The sequence below is a fragment of the Mesoplodon mirus genome (assembly GCF_964341445.2).
Source record: "Mesoplodon mirus genome assembly, chromosome: 10".
NCBI lineage: Eukaryota > Metazoa > Chordata > Mammalia > Artiodactyla > Ziphiidae > Mesoplodon > Mesoplodon mirus.
The window spans coordinates 58,989,390-59,008,622 of NC_138986.1; the positions used below are offsets into that span (position 1 = coordinate 58,989,390).

General features: G+C 50.9%; 1 protein-coding gene across 1 annotated transcript; it reads right to left on the reverse strand.

Annotated features, from left to right (window-relative positions):
- Positions 1-9,273: 9,273 nt before the first annotated feature.
- Positions 9,274-10,679, reverse strand: POU3F2 (POU class 3 homeobox 2; the record flags this gene model as incomplete). The annotated part of the gene is made up of 1 exon (XM_082633900.1): positions 9,274-10,679. The coding sequence occupies one exon, from the start codon at positions 10,677-10,679 to the stop codon at positions 9,363-9,365; it is 1,317 nt and encodes a 438-aa protein (XP_082490026.1). The 3' UTR covers positions 9,274-9,362.
- Between the last annotated feature and the right edge of the window lie 8,554 nt (positions 10,680-19,233).

Sequence of the window (19,233 nt, forward strand, 5' to 3'; positions counted from 1 at the left end):
CATTTGGGGGCTGCCGCATCCGGGAAGCCGAGCGCTTTCTCCTCCGGGACGCCGCGGGGTTGCCCCAGTCCATCTGCAGCCCGGGAGGACTCCTCGGCCGGGATAAAGGGCGGCCTCCCCCCAGCCTGCGAGCGCCCAGGATGCTCAGCCGTCAGCTGCCGGGAGGCGCTGATTTCATTCCCGCGCGGCTTTCGCTGAGGGCGGCGGGGGGCGGAGGGCGGTGGGGGAGCCGACGGGGCGGCGGGGGGGGGGGCGGGAGGCGGGAGGCGGCGGCAGAGATCGGGCTAGACTGAACGCCCCGGCCCCGCCAGGGTTTATTACATCCCCGCCACCGGCAAAGGTTAGGAACGCGCATTTAGAGATGGGATAATCCGAGTTTAAATATTAACAGTAAAAGCAGAACCGGTGGAATATTTACCTAGAAACTGAGCACATCTCCTTCTGCCAGGGGAGAGGATCACCGAGGAGGCCCCGCTCCCAGGCCTGCGGCTCTGACCCGGCGCTTCCCCGTGGCTTCGCCGAAGCCGCCCAAGACCCACCTCGGGAGCTTCCTCGGATTGTGGTTAAGCGGGGAGGGCCGCAGACCCCCTGGCTTTGCCAAGTGGATCGCAGTGTGTGGGGCTTGCTCCAAATCTGTTTTGTCATATTCTCCTTTCTAAGGGCCTCCCCGACCAACAAAAGGTGGAGAAAGTACGTTGGATCAATAACAAAGATTGTTATTTAGATAACGAATTAATCTCCCTGTTATAATACTTTTTATAGTGAACTTTGCACCCCTTCCATAAGAAAAAAGGAATTTAAAGGAAAAAAAGTCTCAAACAGGATTAAGGTTTTAATTACAATTCCCTACCGAAATAGTATGTTTGATGAGCAGATCTTATCAATTAATAGTAACATTAAAGCTCAAGAAACAGATTCACGGGAAATATGCTTAAGGGCGTCTCTTAAAAGTAATCCCAACCGGGGAACTAGCGGGGCAGCGGGCCAGGGACGCGGGTCCGTCGGCCAGTGCGGGGCGCGCATCTGGGACGCAGGATGGGGCGGGGGCGGCGGGCCCAGCTCTGGGAGACGCGGCCGCGCGGGTGGGAGGGAAATAATAAATAACAGACGCCTCTTCCAAGCCGAGGCCCACATCAAAGTTGGGGCCCCGCAAGGGCCGTGCAGTTCACTGCGTTTGGGTCAGCGTTATATTCCAGGGGCAAATAAAGTAATTTGAACATGCACCAACAGTTTTCCATAAAATACGAGTTAAAAGAAGTAATAGAACTAATCACTGTCTCCTCAAATCAAGTAGAAAACATTTCAATGCACTAATTAGAGTAATTAGAATAATAAGCCTCTGCCTATATGTGGTAAGACAATGTGTACAAACAACTTTATTTAATGTATACTGGTAATCAGCGATGCGTGCCTGCTTGAATGCTTAGCGCAATAAAACTACCCTGCGTCCGCCCAAACAATCAAATACAAATTAGTTTAATGATTGTGCCTGCTGAATGTCTTAGAAATCCACAGGCAGAGGCGAGTAAATAGAAGCATCCTTGTTTGCGTGCGTCCCCGCCCGGGCTGGCTCCGGGGCCCGGTGAGTGGCCGCGGGCGGGCGCGGCGGGAGAGAGCAGGAGGCCCGGCGCGCTGGGCGGAGGCTGGGCCGGGCGCCAGCCCAGACCTGCGCCGCGCCGGAATCCCTGCTTCTGCGCTGGCCGCCTTCCCACCCCTCCTCGGCCAGCTTCCCACCTCAGTGGCCCCGCCGCGCACCCCAGGCCCTAAGAGCCCCAGTGCCCCGCTGGGCCTCCCCTCCTCTGGAGGCGGAAGGCCTTGCTAGAACTCCCAGCGCCCGTCGACAAGGGTTTTAAGAACTGAGTGATTTCCTCCCACCAAGCGACCCTTCCCAGGGGCCTTGGGGGACCAAGGGGGGCATCCGCCTGGGTTTCGGGTACCCAGACCCCAGAGGAGAGCCCCAGGCCTCGGGTGGTGCGGCGCGGCCCCCTCCCCGCTCGCTGTCCTCAGCTCTGACTTGGGACGATGGGGTGCCCAGAGGGGCTCCCCGGTTCCCTTCGCTGGGGAACTGACTTTCCTCCTGTGTAGACGTAAGAGCGACTTTAGGCCCAGCAGGGAGAGATCGGTGTCCGAGGATTCAGAGGTTCGTTTTCCTCCCAGTTTCAGCGCTGGGAGACTCGGTTCCGCTCCACTGGAGGCAGGCAGCTGAGGTCGGGAGCAGCCACAACTCTGATGGGTGTGGGCTGAAGCGAACACGCTCAGAACTTCGCTCACCAGCTCTCGGCTCCCTTGCTCCATTCCTTGACCCTCCCCATCTCCCCACCCCCTCTCCCCCCAAAATAGACAAACAGGACAAGGCCAAATTATCTACTTCGCGGGCAGCTTTTTTCCTCCCCAGTTTTCCTGCAGTCGCTGCCTCTGCCCTCTTCTCTTGGGGCTCCTTCTCCCACAGTTGCCTCTCTCAAGCACAAAGCCATGTCCTGGGCCCAACTTTGCAGAGTCAAGAGGAAAAGCCGCGCAGGCAGAAAGCTAGGAGAGTCACTCGCCCCTGGACCCTCGACACTTAGCTGCCTCTGTGCCCCATCGCATCTCTGCCCCGGCCACGCGCGCCACCAGAGAGGCCCCGCCAACTCACCGCGACTAGGAACAACTTCCCCGGGGGCGGTGGCCGCACCCAGGGCATCTGCCCTCCTTCTTCTGACCACCAGCTCTACCCTCAGCCTGGGGTGGGCGAACCCACCAATCGCCGACCCCCCTCCGCCTCCCAGGGTCTGCCTGGAAAGGGAGAGTGCTGGAACGGCCCAGCAGGTCCGGGCTGTCCACCCTCCCCCTAGGGGTCGGGGCGCCCGAGCAGCGGGAGCCGCAGAGAATCTCCATCTCTGGCCAACACTCGGGGGCAGTTCATCGTCCGGGAGCGAAGGCCGGGGCTGGAGTCAGGGAAGAGCCGGGCTCGTCTTCCTTCGGTCCCCGCCACCGTGCCGGCTGGCCGAACTGCCTGGGCCTTCCTCGCGGCGGCCGGGCTCCCCGAGGTGGGGGGCGCGCAGCGGGGCTGGGGCGTCTCCCGTGCGCCGGGTGCCGGGCCGACGCCCGGGTGCCGGGCCGACGCCCGCGCGCAGCACACTAGCCTGCCTGGCCCAGGCGCTGTCACAACTTGGAAGGAATATTGTTAGGGCAGCAAACAAACGACCCAAAGTTGTTAATGTCAAATCATCCTCTCCAGAATCCTGTGCTGTGGAACATAAAAATCCTCGGACGGGATGAGATTTCTTAATAGGAGGAGGGAAAGAACTCCCAACACTTTCCACAAGGATTTTTTGCCCGAACCGTAAAGCCCAGTGATTTACAATGGCTAATCTGTGTTACAGACCCGCAAGAAACTTTTTCTTTTTCCCACTCTGCTGCCAAACTTTGGCCATATTTAGTTGTGTGTGGCTTTCTTCTTTCCTTCTTTTTAAACAACAAACCCAGAGGAAACACTGGTGGGAGGAAAAATAGATGCTCCAAATCAAAATGGATGCAGATTCAAATTTACTCCACAGCGAGGTTTCCTATCGCCACCGTTCTGCACACCGAGAGTTAATCGTATACAATTTATAACAATCAAAATCCCCTCCATATTGCTCAGATGGGGTCCAAGTGCTCCCCTGTCTTTCTAAAATCAGTGACAAGTGAGTCTTTGTGGGGCATTTATTTTCTTCTTTTTTCTAGATGACAGCTCCCCATTCTGAGAGCAGAGAGCTGTTTGCCGCCAGCCACAGGCCACTCCAGAGCCCAGGCTCTTCATCTGCGATCCGCGTAAGGAAGTCCCCCCCGACCCCCCGCCTCCAAATCCCAGACAAAGAGCTATAAAAACTCAGAAAGACGTGGAAGAAAAGAACTTTAAGATATAGATGCACTTTTACTGGTGTATTAAATAACATTTCAGACATTAAAAAAAAGAAATACATCTTAATGTTATCAACAACCAGAATTCTAGGAACAATAAGAGAGGCCAGGGTTGTTTTGATGGGATATGATATTGTGTCTAAAACCTCTAATAGCTAAGCCAAGCAGAGTTGTTGGTATGGTAAAGGGAAAGTACTACATGATAAAGTTAATTAACTTTTTTTCTTAAAAAAAAAAGGAGGAAACAAATTTCCTAGTTTCCCACCAAACACAAGAACAATGTGAAAATATTCTGATTTTTCTTTATCTCCACAACCAAGCAAAGCCTTAAAGAAAACTAAAAAGCCGTTTTCTGGCCCTTCTGTACCCACATCTACATAAGGGTCATTGAAATAACTCTGGCCCAAGTTCTACAAAGGTGAGCAAGTTTATTCCATGATTTGCTAGCAGAGTGGCAAGCCCCTGCCACTTTTGCATTATTTCCCATCCTGAATCAAGGAGGGGCAATATGTACCAGGAGCCCTGGTTCTCTTCCTGACACCATCTGCCCCCTGTTAAGAGACTATGCATCCCTGAAAAAGTAAACTTTCCTGAACAGGGAAAATGTTTGTATAAATTTAGCTGTACATCCCGTTTAGTCATATGGTCAAGATTCATTCATAGTACTTCAAAGATGCATCTTTTTCTTTCATTTTAAATAAACACTGTCCCTTTTGCCTCACTGAAATACACAAGCAGACCCGAAGAAACACTTTTACCTTTGACCCTCACTTCACCATCTTTCTTCCTTTTTCTGTACAAGCTCTGTTTTTTACCTCATTCTTTAACTTGTCTAGGAATTCAATAGAATCTAGAACAGAGTTCTATAAACTGACTGAAAAATCAACAAAGACAAATCACAGAAACCAGTGATAAAAAGATCATTTCTCTCACCCTGCAACCCAGCACTATCCAAGCCGCTTCCACAGTAAGGCAAATGAAAGGCAAATGAATGCAGCATACAGACACACAAGGGCAGGTACCAATGTGCTCACATGCCATTTTTTCCCCATTGTTGCTGTTGCATCTCTTTATTAGTTGCTTTTGAAGACATAAGAAGATAGAAAGATGAATGCCTTTATTTCACCAGAAAATTTTGCCAACCAGTGTGTGGTTCCCACTGGCAAAAGCAGGACGGGAAGGAGAAGAGTGCTTTTGTTGTTGAATCTGAAATATAAGGGAGGTAACTTCATGGGAACTGAGAATGTTTAGAAGTGCCAAGCATAATATTATTTATGGTCACTCCCTCCATCTGACCTTCGCATAACTCTCCCACACAATCATTTCTTCCCCATCTTACCCCATAAAATTTAAAAGTGACCTATCTGGAGGAAACACAGGAGCTCTTTCAGGATGGCCGTGTTCTGCATTATTGTCTTTAGGGAAACGAAAGGGTTTGTTGTTGTGGCTAGTCAACATTTTAGGGATGACTGCCCCCCAAATTTCTCCCAGTGGCAACCATGGAGTTTTTCACCTTAGCATGCCATACACTCCCCAAACGGGCATCAAAGCTGCCCAAGTAGCTCTAGAGTCTGAATGGCCAGCATGGGTCAAAACGGTGGCGTGTCCATTTAACACGTGATGGTCTCCAGTCAGTAGCCCCTGTGGCTAAGAACAAAAAAAGCCTTCTCAAGGTCCACTCAAATGCCCTGCAGAGGGCAGATGCTGCTTGTTTTCTGCTTACAACGGAGGGGGATATTGATGCAGAACTCAAATCTATAGCCAGCTTAAACATTTTACCCATCAGCATGACTGCAGTCACAAAACACTTCTTCTTTCTGTCACTTCTTGTTCAGACTATTGATAAGATCATTTGGCTGAATCTGTTTGGGACCTGTGTAATATTGACTAGGAGTTAGAAAAGATGATCAGATGTAATAAGCCCAGCAACTACCTTTCAGAATGGGCATATATATACTCAAACCACTGTTCCAAGGAGGACTTTAAATAGATCAGCAAACTTGTAAACTAATGCAACACTGCTTGGATTTCTCACTAACCTTAAACCTTGTGATGTTCCATCTAAGACTATCTGAAACAATTTGTTATTAGCATCCCGGTCTTGAGTCTTTCCCCTATGTTATTTTCTTATTTTCATTTCTTGTTTCAGATCCTGTTTGCTTGCCTGATGAGAAATAGACACTATTGTATAAACCATTGCAAATTCCATCTTTTTCTGTAAGCCTCACAGGAACAATATAGAGGACCTCCCTCTAATCACTTTGTAAACACACATAGCGCATATTGTCAGAATCATTCTTTGTTGAAAGATATTTGTTAATTGTGAAAAAGAATAATCATCTTTACTAAGCCTTGCTGTTCTGTAGGTCCCAAATTATGTGAGGACATGTGGGTAAAGATCAAAGTCCACCTACTTCCATGGATGCTCTCCAAAAAAGCACAATCAGATAAGGTAAAGCTAACCTGGAAAGACGATGCAGGGGCACTGCAGATACTTCAGGGGACAAACACCTCTTTGTCAGACCATGAAATGGCAAACAAACTGAAGTTCAAACCCAATGACCATTTCAATGGAATACTACAGGCTTAGTGACTGCAAGGTTTGGGACTGATAGTTTTTGCAAAGAAAAGTGAATCAGAAGAGTATTCTCTCTTTAAAAAAAAAAAGTTCCTGAAAGTTATAAACATGAAACCTGGCAGTATATGTAAAAAATTTATTCCAAAACTTTACGAAGTATAAAGGAAGGGAAGTGTTTTACACACAACTCAACTCAGTCAGTATGAGGTCTAGGGTTTTCCCCCCTTAAAACTTGGCACTATTTTTAAAATAAAATAAAGATATTTCAATAATTAGAACAAACTATGAAGGTATTGTGCATTTCTGTTTTATGTAGATAATAAAATATTACTTTAACATAAATATATAAGGATCTCTGCGTTTTTATTTTCCCCACAAGCACAACCAAATGTACCAAAACAAAGTATTTTTAAAGAGACTGAACAAAAATTACATCCCATATAGATTTTGCTCACCTACTCATTTAAAGCTACAGAAAAACAGTTTCCAGAACCTTTTTGCTTTAAAAGAAATAAATATACATTGAGGCAGGCCACTTAAAAATGATATGAAAATATTTCCCTGGGTAGCATTAAAAAAAAAGAAAATAGACAAAGAAACGTTTAAACTATTTCTGCATTTCAAAAGACAGATATTAAACATATATACATAGTGGTAAGGTTCAGTGGTAACTTTCATCTTAGTAAACCTATGAGAGTTAGAGGAGCTATAGACACGTCCCCTGAACTCCAGCTTCTGACCTTATCCACTTGGTAATAAGAATGTGAAAATTCATTTCCTCGCTTTACCATTGGCTCTATGCCCTGCTCTGGATTGCTTCACTAAAGGCCAGTTCCCACACCTTAGGAACAGGCGGCAGGATGCACCCCGAAGCAGCTCCATCTCCTTGTGACAGTCACTGGGGGAAATGAAATACAGGCAAATAAATATGCCCATTATAAGCCATCATTTATCTTGCAAAAACATTGAAAATGAAACAATCACAGGTGTTTGAAAAGACAATATAAAGCATAGTTCCTAAAACATTAACTACTGATTGCAATGCTAATCTGATGCCGAACAATAATTTTCTGGTAGTGAGAATTTAATTTCTTCAAATAAAAATTTGTCTAATAACTAACCAGAAAAAAAGCCCCAAACTTTTAAGATGAATAAAAAGTGTTTTCCCTTTTAACGCCCTTTTGTGCTGATTATTATTTAATATTTTAACTGATCACAGTTTAATGGTATTTATTTTCAATAAAGTTACAAGTTTTTTTTTTCCACCTTCACTTCCCGGTAGAGCCTTTTGTTATGAGAGTTAATCATTTTCCATCAAGATAAGGTCAAAAAACGCACTTAAAACTGTTAACAAAGGGAGAAAAGGAAGGATTGAAAATAACATTTTTTTCTACTTCATTTGGCTTTAGTAAAAGAGGTGGGAAAACTCTCCAAGTCAAACTGGTATTTTCTGTAATAAATTACAGAAGAAGAGGGTATGGGACCTTATATATGATTTGATAAACAAATGAGCTAGTGAAGACAAAGTCAGCCTAGAGTGGAGATATTCTCTGTATGCATATGGGTATTTGTGTGCTAAGAATCACAGTCTATGCATACACCATTAAGTTCCCAGATTATTTTCTCTATGTTAAAAAACAAAAGCTATTAGAGGAACAAAGTTTAACTGCTGCTGTCAGCACAAATAATTCCTCATAATTAAGTTATTAAAACCGAAGGCAGAGAACTGTACAGGGGTGTCTGAAGATATATATTTCCCTAGTTCTCTTCGAAGTGCCACTTCCCTTCTGTTGGACAACTCTGGAAATATATTTAACCTCCACATTTCCTCTGAGCTCTTTCACAATGGGCCCGCCTGATAAAATGAAGCAATCAGTCACTCACTATCGATTTTTCTTTTTCTTCCCTCCTCAACCTGCCCCAGAAACACTGCCTGAAAATGAAGTTTACTTTGTGGCTGGTAACAAAAACCAATGCTTCACTTTCATTTTTGTATTCCAAACAGAATTCTTGCCTTGGATAAAGCGGGTAGACCATGCACATTTCCTGAAAGCAGAGAATTATTTATTTTGTATGAAGTCAATCGGTTTGCTTTGGTAAAAGGAGCAAATAAACGTTATACCAATGTAAGGAGGTGGGGGGAATCTGAAGGTAATCAAAGTTCACAAACAGCAAGAAAAACGAGAGGGGCAACACAAGAACATTAGAGATGGAGAGTGGCCAAGAGCTGGCTTCAACTCTCTCCGAGGAATAAAAACCAAACCAAACCAAACCAAACCAAACCAAACCAAACCCGGCAACTTCAAAATGAACGCTGGGGGAAAGAAAAACATGTTTGTGAATTTGTTCATGTAAACTTCAATTTTCTTGCAGTGCAAATTTATGTGGTTAAGTTTTGCCTACATCAAAGAACGTGTGTATTTTTCCCTCTTTCCTGATGGGGATCCACATTAAATAAACACAGCAGCATGTGCCAACTCCAAGCATCAGGAGCTGTGTTTTGTGTTTATCACGGTTTGGTAGATTTTTTTGTCTTTTTGGTAATTTATTTAGTTTTGCCAGGTATTTAACTCAGTGCTAGCCATCTCTCTCTCTCTCTCTCTCTCACACACACACACACACACACATACACATTTTCTTCTCACTCTCTCTATGAGACACTCCGCTCCATTGCCTGGGTACTAGCCTGTAAAGGTCAAAACATATCATTACACCTGCTACCGTTTAAAGGATAGTCCAGTGCCTTAGTTGTTTTCCTTATTTTTTTTTTAAGGGACGGGGAAATAATAATTAAAAAGAAAAGAACAATCAGAAGTTAGAGAGGGAACAAGGGGGCCGGGAAAGGGTCGCGGACCGAAGGGGAGGGGGAGCCCCGCGCTCTGCCCCTCCCCCCCGCTCGAGTTCACTGGACGGGTGTCTGTACCCCGTGGTGTGGTGGCGTGTCCCTACTCCCCCCGTACACATCCTCGGCGCCCGGCAGAGTCCCTCCGGGAGGGGTCATCCTTTTCTCTTTCTGTCTCCTGTTACAAAACCAAACTCTCACCACCTCCTTCTCCAGCTGTAAGCTGTCCGCGAGGGAGGTGATCTCCTGGGCCGAGGGCTTGGGGCATTTGAGGAAATGGCTCTCCAGAGCCCCCTTGACGCTCACCTCGATGGAGGTCCGCTTTTTCCTCTTGCGCCCCTGCGCTGCGATCTTGTCTATGCTCGTGGGGCTGCCCGAGGACGAGTCCGCCTCCTCCAACCACTTGTTCAACAAAGGCTTCAGCTTGCACATGTTCTTGAAGCTCAGCTGCAGGGCCTCAAACCTGCAGATGGTGGTCTGCGAGAACACGTTGCCGTACAGGGTGCCCAGCGCCAGCCCCACGTCCGCTTGGGTAAATCCCAGTTTGATCCGCCGCTGCTTGAACTGCTTGGCGAACTGCTCCAGGTCGTCCGAGGTCGGCGTGTCCTCATCCGAGTGCGGGTCATGGTGCGCGCCGGGGTGGCCGGGAGGGCCCTGCGGGGGCGGCGGGGGCGGCGGCTGCTGGTGCGGGTGAGAGTGCGGGTGCGGGTGGTGATCAGCGTGGTGCGGCTCGTCGTGCGCGTCCCGCAGGCCGTGGTGGTGCAGCCCGGCCGGCTGCCCGCCGGCGCCCAGCATACCGTTCACCGTGAAGCTGGGCTGCGAGTAGAGCAAGCCGCCGTTGGACGCTCCCATGGAGGGCGGGAGGTGCGCCGCAGCCGCCGCGCTCCGCCATGCCCCGGGCCCCGGGTGGTGGTTGGCAGCGTGGTGTACCAGATGCGGCGGCCGCTGCTGCTGCTGCTGCTGTTGCTGCTGCTGCTGCTGCTGTTGCTGCTGCTGCTGCTGCTGCAGGGCGCCCGGCCCGTGAAGCTCGTCGCCGCGGCCGCCCTGCTGTACCACCACCGAGGGCTTGATGTCCGGCTGGCCCAAGGGGCTGGTGGACCACGGGGAGCCGTCGCCGCCGCCCCCGCCGCCACCCCCGCCCCCGCCGCCGCCGCCACCGCCCCCGCCGCCGCCGCCGTGGGACAGCGCGGTGATCCACTGGTGAGCGTGGCTGAGCGGGTGCCCGTTGCTCTGCAGCGCGCCGTAGTCGCCCTGCACCAGGCTCTGCGCCTCGCGGTAGCCCCCCGCGCCCTGCTGCATGCCGCCCGGCGGCTCGGCGTGCACGATGGAGGCGCTGGAGGTGAGCAGGCTGTAGTGGTTAGACGCTGCGGTCGCCATGACTCTCGGAGCCGGACTGAGCGCTCTGGTTAAAGGAGCCGCGCATTTGACAGTTACTTTTTCGCCTCGGGCCCCTCTCCTCGCTCGCTCTCTCTCTCCTCTCTCCCCAGCGGGCAGCTCCGACGCCCGCTCCGACGCCTTCTGTTGCTGCTCCTGCTATTACTGCTGCCGCCGCCGCCGCCGCCGCCGCCTCCCGCCCGCCCTCGCTCTCTTTCTCCTCCTCTCCCTCCTTGCTCTCTCTCACTCTCCGACTAGCTCCGCGCTCCCCCCCTCTCCCTGCTCTCTCCAGCTCTCTCCCGCTCTCTTGGCAGCGCCAGCTCGCAGCGGCACGCGCCTGGGCCCCGCCCCCTCCGCCCCCTCCCATTGGCTCCGCGCCCTTTGATTTACGTGGATACCGCTAGCAACCTCCCAGGCCGGCGCCACTGATTGGCGCAGAGCTGCCCCCTCCTCCTCCCCTCCGGGCGCGGAGTCCTCTTAGCCCTCCTCTGGTCCCCCCTCTCCACCCAATTCAGAATCTCAGAGTTCTCACCTCCCCTTCTCCCCCACCCCCGGCCTCCTCCGCCCCTCGGATGGGCCCGCCCCCCATCTGTCTCCCAAGCAGACGCGCCGGGCGGTCCCGGTGGAGGAGGGGGGCGCCCCAGCCATCTATCGACCACAGACACTTGCAAGACTTGGGTGGCGGAGGGGAGGAGGGTGTCAGTCCACCTTCTCCTCCCAATAGGGCGGGAGAGGGGGGTGAAGAAGGAGGAAGAGAAAGGCTGAGTCCCAACAAGCCATGGGGAGTCCGATTTTTTTTCACCTTGGGACGCACACACACACACACACACACACACACACACACACATGCCAACGTCTCATATCTAGAGCCAGAAGTCAGACCAGACCCCCTGTTGAAGTCTCCTTTCCCCCACAGTTAGAATTTCAGTGCCCATGAGCTTCTTGTTCCAGGGTGTGCGGACACTTTTGCCCCAATAAAGGTCTTCTTCTTCCCCTCCACCCCGCCGCTAGCGTAGGATGTCTTCCTTTTAGGTTCCAGGCCCAATTGTCTTCCAGCCCCTCGGGATGAGCACCCCACGAGAGGCAGGCTCAGCCCGTGCCTCGGCTTGTAAGAGACTCCTGTCCAGGAGCGGAGTTGCCTGCTCTGACAGCGCAGCGGTCTGGGCTGAAAACAAAACTCTGAAAGTCTCTGACACATTCAAACACTGGGGCGCGCGCACAGTTTTTGGTTTAGGAAACTAGGACCCTGAGTCGGTAGACCTTCGCCCTGTGCCAGGCTACAGGAGCGCCTGGCAAGGGGTGTTCGGCCTCCGGGTGCGGGGGAGGCACCAAGGGCGGCTCCAGGAAGCGGAACCGCGGGGACTGCGTGAGCGCTTCCTCGTGCTCCTGGAGCTTTTGGATGCAACTTTTCCGTTAGCTGCTTCGAAAGGGAGGAAGAGCGTGTGAAGAAAAATGGGCAGTACTAGGGGAACCCTCCTGATCCTAAACTTCGGCGGACGCCAGCTGGTGGGTTGGTCTAACTCCGTTCCCAGGCGCTCACTGGCGAAGCTCCGTGCTTAGCCTTCAGCCGTGAACTCCAGAGCGAGATTGCGGGACCCTGCCCTGGCTGCACAGCTCTTCCCAGCGCGAGCGCGTCGCGCCGTCAGTGCCGTAGCCGCCGGGAGCAGGTGCCTGCCGCGGGTTTCGGAGCCTGCTAGCCGGGTAGCAGAGACCCGGGCGCGGACCCGTGCTGGAGCAGCGTAACCACCACGCAGGCCAGAGTGTACCGGACGGATACTGCAAAACGAATCAGAAGTTGCTGCCGGGAAGGGAAACAAACAAACAAAAAAACCACAGGGAAAGTGAGTTGCGTCCCCACCTCTCACCCTCGGCCTCGCGCGTTGTAGCCCTAGCGCTGGCGCTGCCGGTGGTCGTGGGTTTGTGAGGGAAGCCAAATCAACGCTCAAGGGGAGCACTTTGGGGCCTCCGAGCATCTTAATCTAGACAGCAAAGTGGAACGGGCCAGAGAATTCATCATGGCTAACGAGGAGCGGAGGTCTTTGGGGAGTGGCTGAGCTGTTTATAAATCACCACGTTGAGCACCCGCCCGGGCAAGGCGCTTTGGCTGAGAATTTCCACGTGCCCTCTGTTTACGAGCGTGTGTGTGGAAGAGAGAGAAATCGTTAGGGGAGGGGCGAGCCCACAGGCGGCCAACGGAACGGACCTGCATCCCCCCACGCGCGCACCCGCGCGGCGAGGCGAGGACACACACCTTGTGGCGCTGGGTTCCCGCGCAAGCGCGGAGCCACTCCGGCCGCGCGCCTGGGGGCTGCTAGGAATCCCGTAACTTTGCCGGGCCACGAAAAAATGAAAAAGTCCAAGCCTCGGAGCGCGCAGAATCGGCGGCTGGCGCCCGCGGCTTTTCGACTGAGAGTGAAGGGGATGGGCGGAGGGCAGGACCGCCTCCCTCCGCAGCAGTTCCGAGTCCCCAGCGCTGGGCGCTTGGCTCTCTCGGGGCTTTGGGAGCGCACAGGCCGCTCGCCAGCCGCGTCCCGCCCGGCCCGCCGCGCCTCTTCTCACCCCCTGCCCCCGGCGGCCCGCCTCAGGGCTGGGAGAACTCAGAGCTCCCACAGATGGAAGGATCCAGCCGCCGGGAAGGGCCGCGTCCGGGCGCTGAACAGCTCGCCCCCTCCCCCTTCCGGGGCAGGTGTCTGCTTTTCTCTGGATTTGATTTCTCATTTCTCAAGGGACAAGGCCCTTTGCAGCCGGTGGGGTGAAACACTCGAGGGAAGAAAAAGGTTTCCAATCTCCGAGGGAACCGAGGCGGCCTGACTCAGAGACAGTTTAAAAGTCCCCCTCCCTCCTCTCCTTCTGCCTCCCTTTCCCCAGTCTCGGGCTTTGGGCGCTGGGGTGTTGGGTAGGGGAGCAAGAATAGTCTGCACGTGTACATCCCAACTTCCTGTCTGCAATGGGACTTCACTGGCGATTACTGCTCGGAGATCCATGCCACGCTGACGTCCCGGGTCTCCACTCCACCCCCACCCCCGCCTCATTTCGCTGGCAGGCGACGGAGCCGAAACGTTCCCAACAGGGTAAGCCGTGTGGTTCTACCGGATTAATATACCCAGTAAATCCCGGGGAGTACACAAAGCAATGCCCTACTCCTGGGCCTCAGCCTCTGCATCCCACCCCCATCCCCGGAGCCGGGCCAATCGCCGGGCCGGCTGGGCTGGGCTGGGCGCGCACAGTGGCTCTGGGTACCCACCCCCCCCCGCTCGCGCCACTCCCGCCTCCCCGGCTGTCGCCGGAGGCCCGGTTGGCGCGAACGCCGGGTCCTGAGTAGCCTCGGCTTCCAGTCTGCCTTCCGGCGCTGCCCCTCCCCGGGGCTCCGAGAACCTGGGCTCTCTGAGGTTTCAGCCCCAGATGGGGGCTTCTCGGTCCTCCCTTACCTTTCTCCCCCCATCGTGGGCGCCTTTCTTTGCGGCTGACCCCGCTGGAGCAGGGTCCGCACGTCTGCCTGCCTTTCTCCACCCTCATAAAAGCATGTTGAAGGTGTCTCGGGGAGACACCTCCAGGTTTCGATTCAGCTCATTCCCTTTCACTGTTCAAAGCAACTGTTCAAATACAGAGGCTGCTTACGTTGACGAGCAGAGGATTTCAAACAACCCTAAAATGCTTTGAACTGACAAGGTGTCTTGATATCTACCTCACTCCAGTACAGCTCCCCGAGATCACTGGCTAGGACAAAGGCTGAGCAGGCGATTCACGCGGGCCTCGCAGCCTCCGGGGCCGACTGCGGGGTCCCCTGGGCCCCCTCCTCGAGAACAAGCTCCAGGCGCCCTGAGAGGAGATCCTGGCAAGCGCGCCAGCCCATCCCCTTGCCCTATGTCCCAGCAAGGGCTCTACTGAGTCGGTGTCCTGACCTGGACGAGTCTAAGGAATTGGTGTGGACTCCCTCCTGCACTGCCTGGAGAGAAACGACTCAGCGAATCCGAGCTAAACCCCAAAGACCGATATTTATCCCCACATTGTCACACTTCTCGAAAGAGTGAGCCGGGCCTGGGTCTTGGTAGTGCCCAGCACCTTGACCTGAGGCCCCCAAAGTCTTCACCTGAGTAACAGCAATGGTATCAACCTACGCACTGTAGCCTGAACTCTAATTTATTAACTTGGTTCATCTAGTAAACACACTCACACCGTATGTAAAATATCATTTATTGTGTTTCTCTATACCAGGACTTGGCAGAAAAACCACCATAATCACTCCCATACATGGAGCTGAAAGGACACAGTTATTAAAATAGAGGTGAGACGGTATTCGTTTGATCTTAATTTATTTCTTATTGATGTAATTTTATGATAACAGAAATCAGGAAACGAAGGAAATTTTCTTAGGAGGTGGCAGCTGGTTTAAAGTTGGGTAAAATTGCCTACTGGGACTTCCTTTTTAATGTATCCACCTTGGAGGAGGACTCTGTGAATCCCTTCTCTTTCTCTTCCTTTTCCTCTCCTCCTCCTCTTCCTCCCTTGCCTCTGTCATTCATTCCTGTGCTTTCTGCTCTTCTGCTAGTCCCCAGAAGCTGTTTGAGCTTCACACGTAATGGAACTTCTTTGCTAAGGGCCTACAGAATGTCAAAACTGAGGTTCCCACTTCAGAGCTGCAGCTTTAAACAGCCAATCCACACAAAGAGACAGCTAGCTCCTTTAATGAAAACCTCCTTAAAGCTCGAAGAATTGCAGGCTTGGGGATGCATTTATAAGGAGTAAGGAAAATGCATTTCCAAGTTGCCAGTTCTTGGGAGAGAAGCAATAAACATTTACCTTAAAAAAAGGACAGAAATTAATATCTTTAATTATGTAGGAGCACAATGTCTCCTCAATTAAAAAAATCTCACATAGATTTATATGTTACTATCTATACATACATTTTACAAGTTTCTAAATGTGCATCTGTCTCCATGTCATAAACGGTCTTGAAGAAGGAAAAGTTTTCTGAAAGTTGAAACTCCCATTCTTCATATTCTTGGCAACTCTGCGTTTGTCCATGCCTCACATACGGATGATTCTATTTTATCTTCACTACTGTGTAAACCAGTGAGATGTAATGTTCTAAGTTCAGTGTTTTGAAATGAAATTGCTTGAATGCATGGGTATTAACCTCTTTCTCCTTTTCTTCCAGTTCTGAATCTCATCATTAAAAATGACACCCCCTCTGTAGTCCACAAGTGAATATTTTGTAGACAGGCATGGCTTAAAGACTTCTAAAACCACATTCCCCAGGCAGTCTAGCTGTTTCAGGGGTTACTTTGGGTAATTTGCGAAAGGAAGCCTGCTAAATTTTGAGTGGTGTATTTGAGGCCTTACAGGGGAGAAAGCATAAAGGACACGTGCCATCAGTGTGCAAGACAAATTCTATTTGGAGTTAATACAGAAACTCCTGTTCCTGTTGAAATATCAGGAACAGAACACGAGGGGATTGGTGGCTCCTAGTTCCCTTTCTGAAATTTCCTTTTCAAAGGACTGTCAGTTAAATGACTTCCTAACAGTGGAGCCTGAAGGGGTTTCCCACCCCCATCCCTTGCCCTAAAGCAGGTGGATGGCCACCAGGAGGAAATGACAACTCTTTGATAAATAAAAGTGATTTCAACAGAAACCTCCTCAGCTCTAAAGCTTTTGGAGATGTACTGAGATGAAGTCCTTACCACCATGCCTTCCCTTTCTTATCCTCTGGGACAATCTGAGAAGTGGAAGGCAAGGGGCAAGAGCCCTCACACACACTTGCGCACGGGTGCGGTGGGGGGGGGAGGGCGTATTTCACGAGTACTCTGTCCAAGGTCTAGGGCTGGGCTTCCATCACTGAGGGAAACAAAGATGCATTAAGTTGAGGTCGAACTTCATTTTTCTTATTCTGGTTCAACAGAGCACGAATGCAAATCCCTGCTAAAGTGTTAAGAGTGCACTTAATAGTCTCTTGCTAGTGTCCGGGTGCACGGAGTGAAGTTTTTCTTGTGTACAGTTGACCACAGCGGTCATAGCTGTGGGCCGGGACCTTCTTCTAGGTCTCTGAGATTCAAAGCTGTCATTCTAGGCACTTTTGGACTTAATGAAGTTAGAGAGTACTAGTTTTTAAAAGACAGGTTTTCAGAATGTGGGTCCTGGGAATGTAGAGGCTGGTACTGTCTGGAAGAGGACTCAGAAAAAGGGAGCCTTAGTCAGGTTGGAGCAGCGAGACCAGCTAACCTCTCTAGTCTTTCCTGCGAGGTTTCAATGGTAATCTAGGGCAGCCGGGTCCCAGCATTAAATGCAAAAATAGGAAAACAGGACATGGCAGAGTCACAGGCCTGATCATATTAACGCCCTAGGTCAGAGGGAGAGAATAATGAATAGGCGCGGAAGGGAACGTAATGAACCTTGTGAGAGTGAAAGAAAGTCAGAGATCAAGCCTAGGACCGTGGCTTAGGATGCTTACTTATATTTATGTGAATGTGCAGGGGATGGGGGAGTAGTCTCCTTCGTGCATTATACTAACCCATTTTTTTTTTTTTAACCCTGAAACGAGCTGGAGTTTGTGCTACCCAGGGCCCGCCAACCACCCACACAATCCCTCGGAGAAGTCGGCGGTGGGAGCCCGCGTGCTCCGCCGGGAGGCTGCGTTTCCCGGCCCGGGCCTGCGTGGGGCATCAGCCCGGGTGGGGAGAACGGGCGGCGGCGTCCGGGCGCCCCGGCCTGACCTCCAGGGGGACTGCTAGGGAACGCCGCGGGCTGGGAGGGGGCGTTCCCTGCCACCGAGCCACTGAGCTCCTAGGCAGGTTCTGGCTGCGATCCGGGGGAGGAAGGAGAGGGCGAGAAGCGGGAGGCCGGGCCATTGTCCAGGGAGGGCGCATTTTTGTCCGGATGCTGCTGGTTGCTATAGCGAGAAGGGAAATCCAAACAGAAGGGCTCAGTTCGCCTCCCTCGGGCCTGGGAGCAGCGTTCCCTCCTCTTAGCCAAAATAAAAGTGCCGCCCGGGGCCTGGCACCCCTTCCCCGGAGAGCTAACTGCGGGCTCCCGAAGAGGGGCCCAGAGGATTCGGGCACCGAAAGAGGGGAGGGGTCATCCAGCCCAGCAGGGAACAGCCACGCAGGTTACTACTGGAGCGGGCGGAATGCACCAGTCTCTCCCTCTCTCCCTTCTCTTCTCTCTCTCCCCCTCTCTCTTCCCCCCTCGCTCCCTCTCTCTCTCCTCTTTCCCTGCCGTATTTTAGCTAGGAAAAATCTCACAACCTTCTCCAACTCGGGAGATATTCCGATGGGTAGAACCCCCTCTTTGCCGGGACTGATGGCAGCATCTCCGCGCTGGAAGCGCCGTCGGAGGAGAGAGACCTGCGCGCGGCGCCGACGCTGTACCCTGTACCGGGAGGGAGTGATGACCCCAGAGGCAGAATGACCTGTTTGTTATGAGTTTAAAAATCATTCAAAGGGAAATTTGACTAAAAAGGAGTATAGATGCAAATTTCTCACATTTAAAAGACTCTTATTTTGCAGTAGTGTTCTTTCTTTCTTTCTTTCTTTCTTTCTTTCTTTCTTTCTAATATCTTGCTATTCAACTTTGAAAGCAGTGTGTGAAGGGGTTACAATAAGGCTCTTTACGGCTTATAATTTCTCCAACCACATAGCTCAGAAGAGCTAGGGGAAAACAGCACTATTTAGTTAATTGTGAGCTGTTAGCTTTAGAAAATTTGGAGTTGGTATTTTTTAAAGGGGGGAATATTCGTTTACTCTAGGACAGGTAAAAAGTTAAGATCTTATTTGTGGGGACCAGTTATCTACACCAGAAGGGAATCAGATAGTAAAACCTTTTTAAAATTAATTCTCTTACTCTCTTGTGACTTTTAAATTCCCCCCACCCCCTTTTTCCCCCTTTCTCTCTCTCTCTGTGTCTCTCTTCTCTCTGTGTCTGTCTCTTGCCTAGAAGCTGCCTGAAAAACTAGAGAGAAAACTTTTATTTGGCTGGAGGAAGCCATTTGAAAAGCATAGCAAGAGAGTTTCTCTCCCTCCTCCATTTAAACTATATCCTTTCATTCCAAGTGACAAATCTTAAAAAAAAAAGTTGACACAACTTTGTAAGAAGTTCCTTAATTCATAATAATATTCACATTTTTAAAAAATGCTTGAAAGAAATCACGTTAATGAAGAGAACATTTGTAGTAATTGGGTGATAATTATCAGAATCGCCACATATTCGCAGAGGCTTGAACAATTCGTGTTCAGAGAAAAGCAAAACACATTATTTTAATAGTCTGATATGCAAACTATGGACCGTTCAATTATGTGGCTTAATAATGCATACATGATGTGATCTTGTTATTAGGATGGGAAGGTCTGTGGTGAGTCACTCCTAAGACCAAGTGTGCTCTCACATCCAGTAAAATCCATTGCCATGGATCAGGGGCACCTGCCAAACTGCATTTAAGAGAATAAAAATTAATGACTGAGAATTTGAGTGTTAAATTAACATTAATTATATGACCTCCACGCTGGAAAGATTAAATTTCTTATGCCCTAATTAGATAAAGTCTCCTCATACATCAAACAATTTC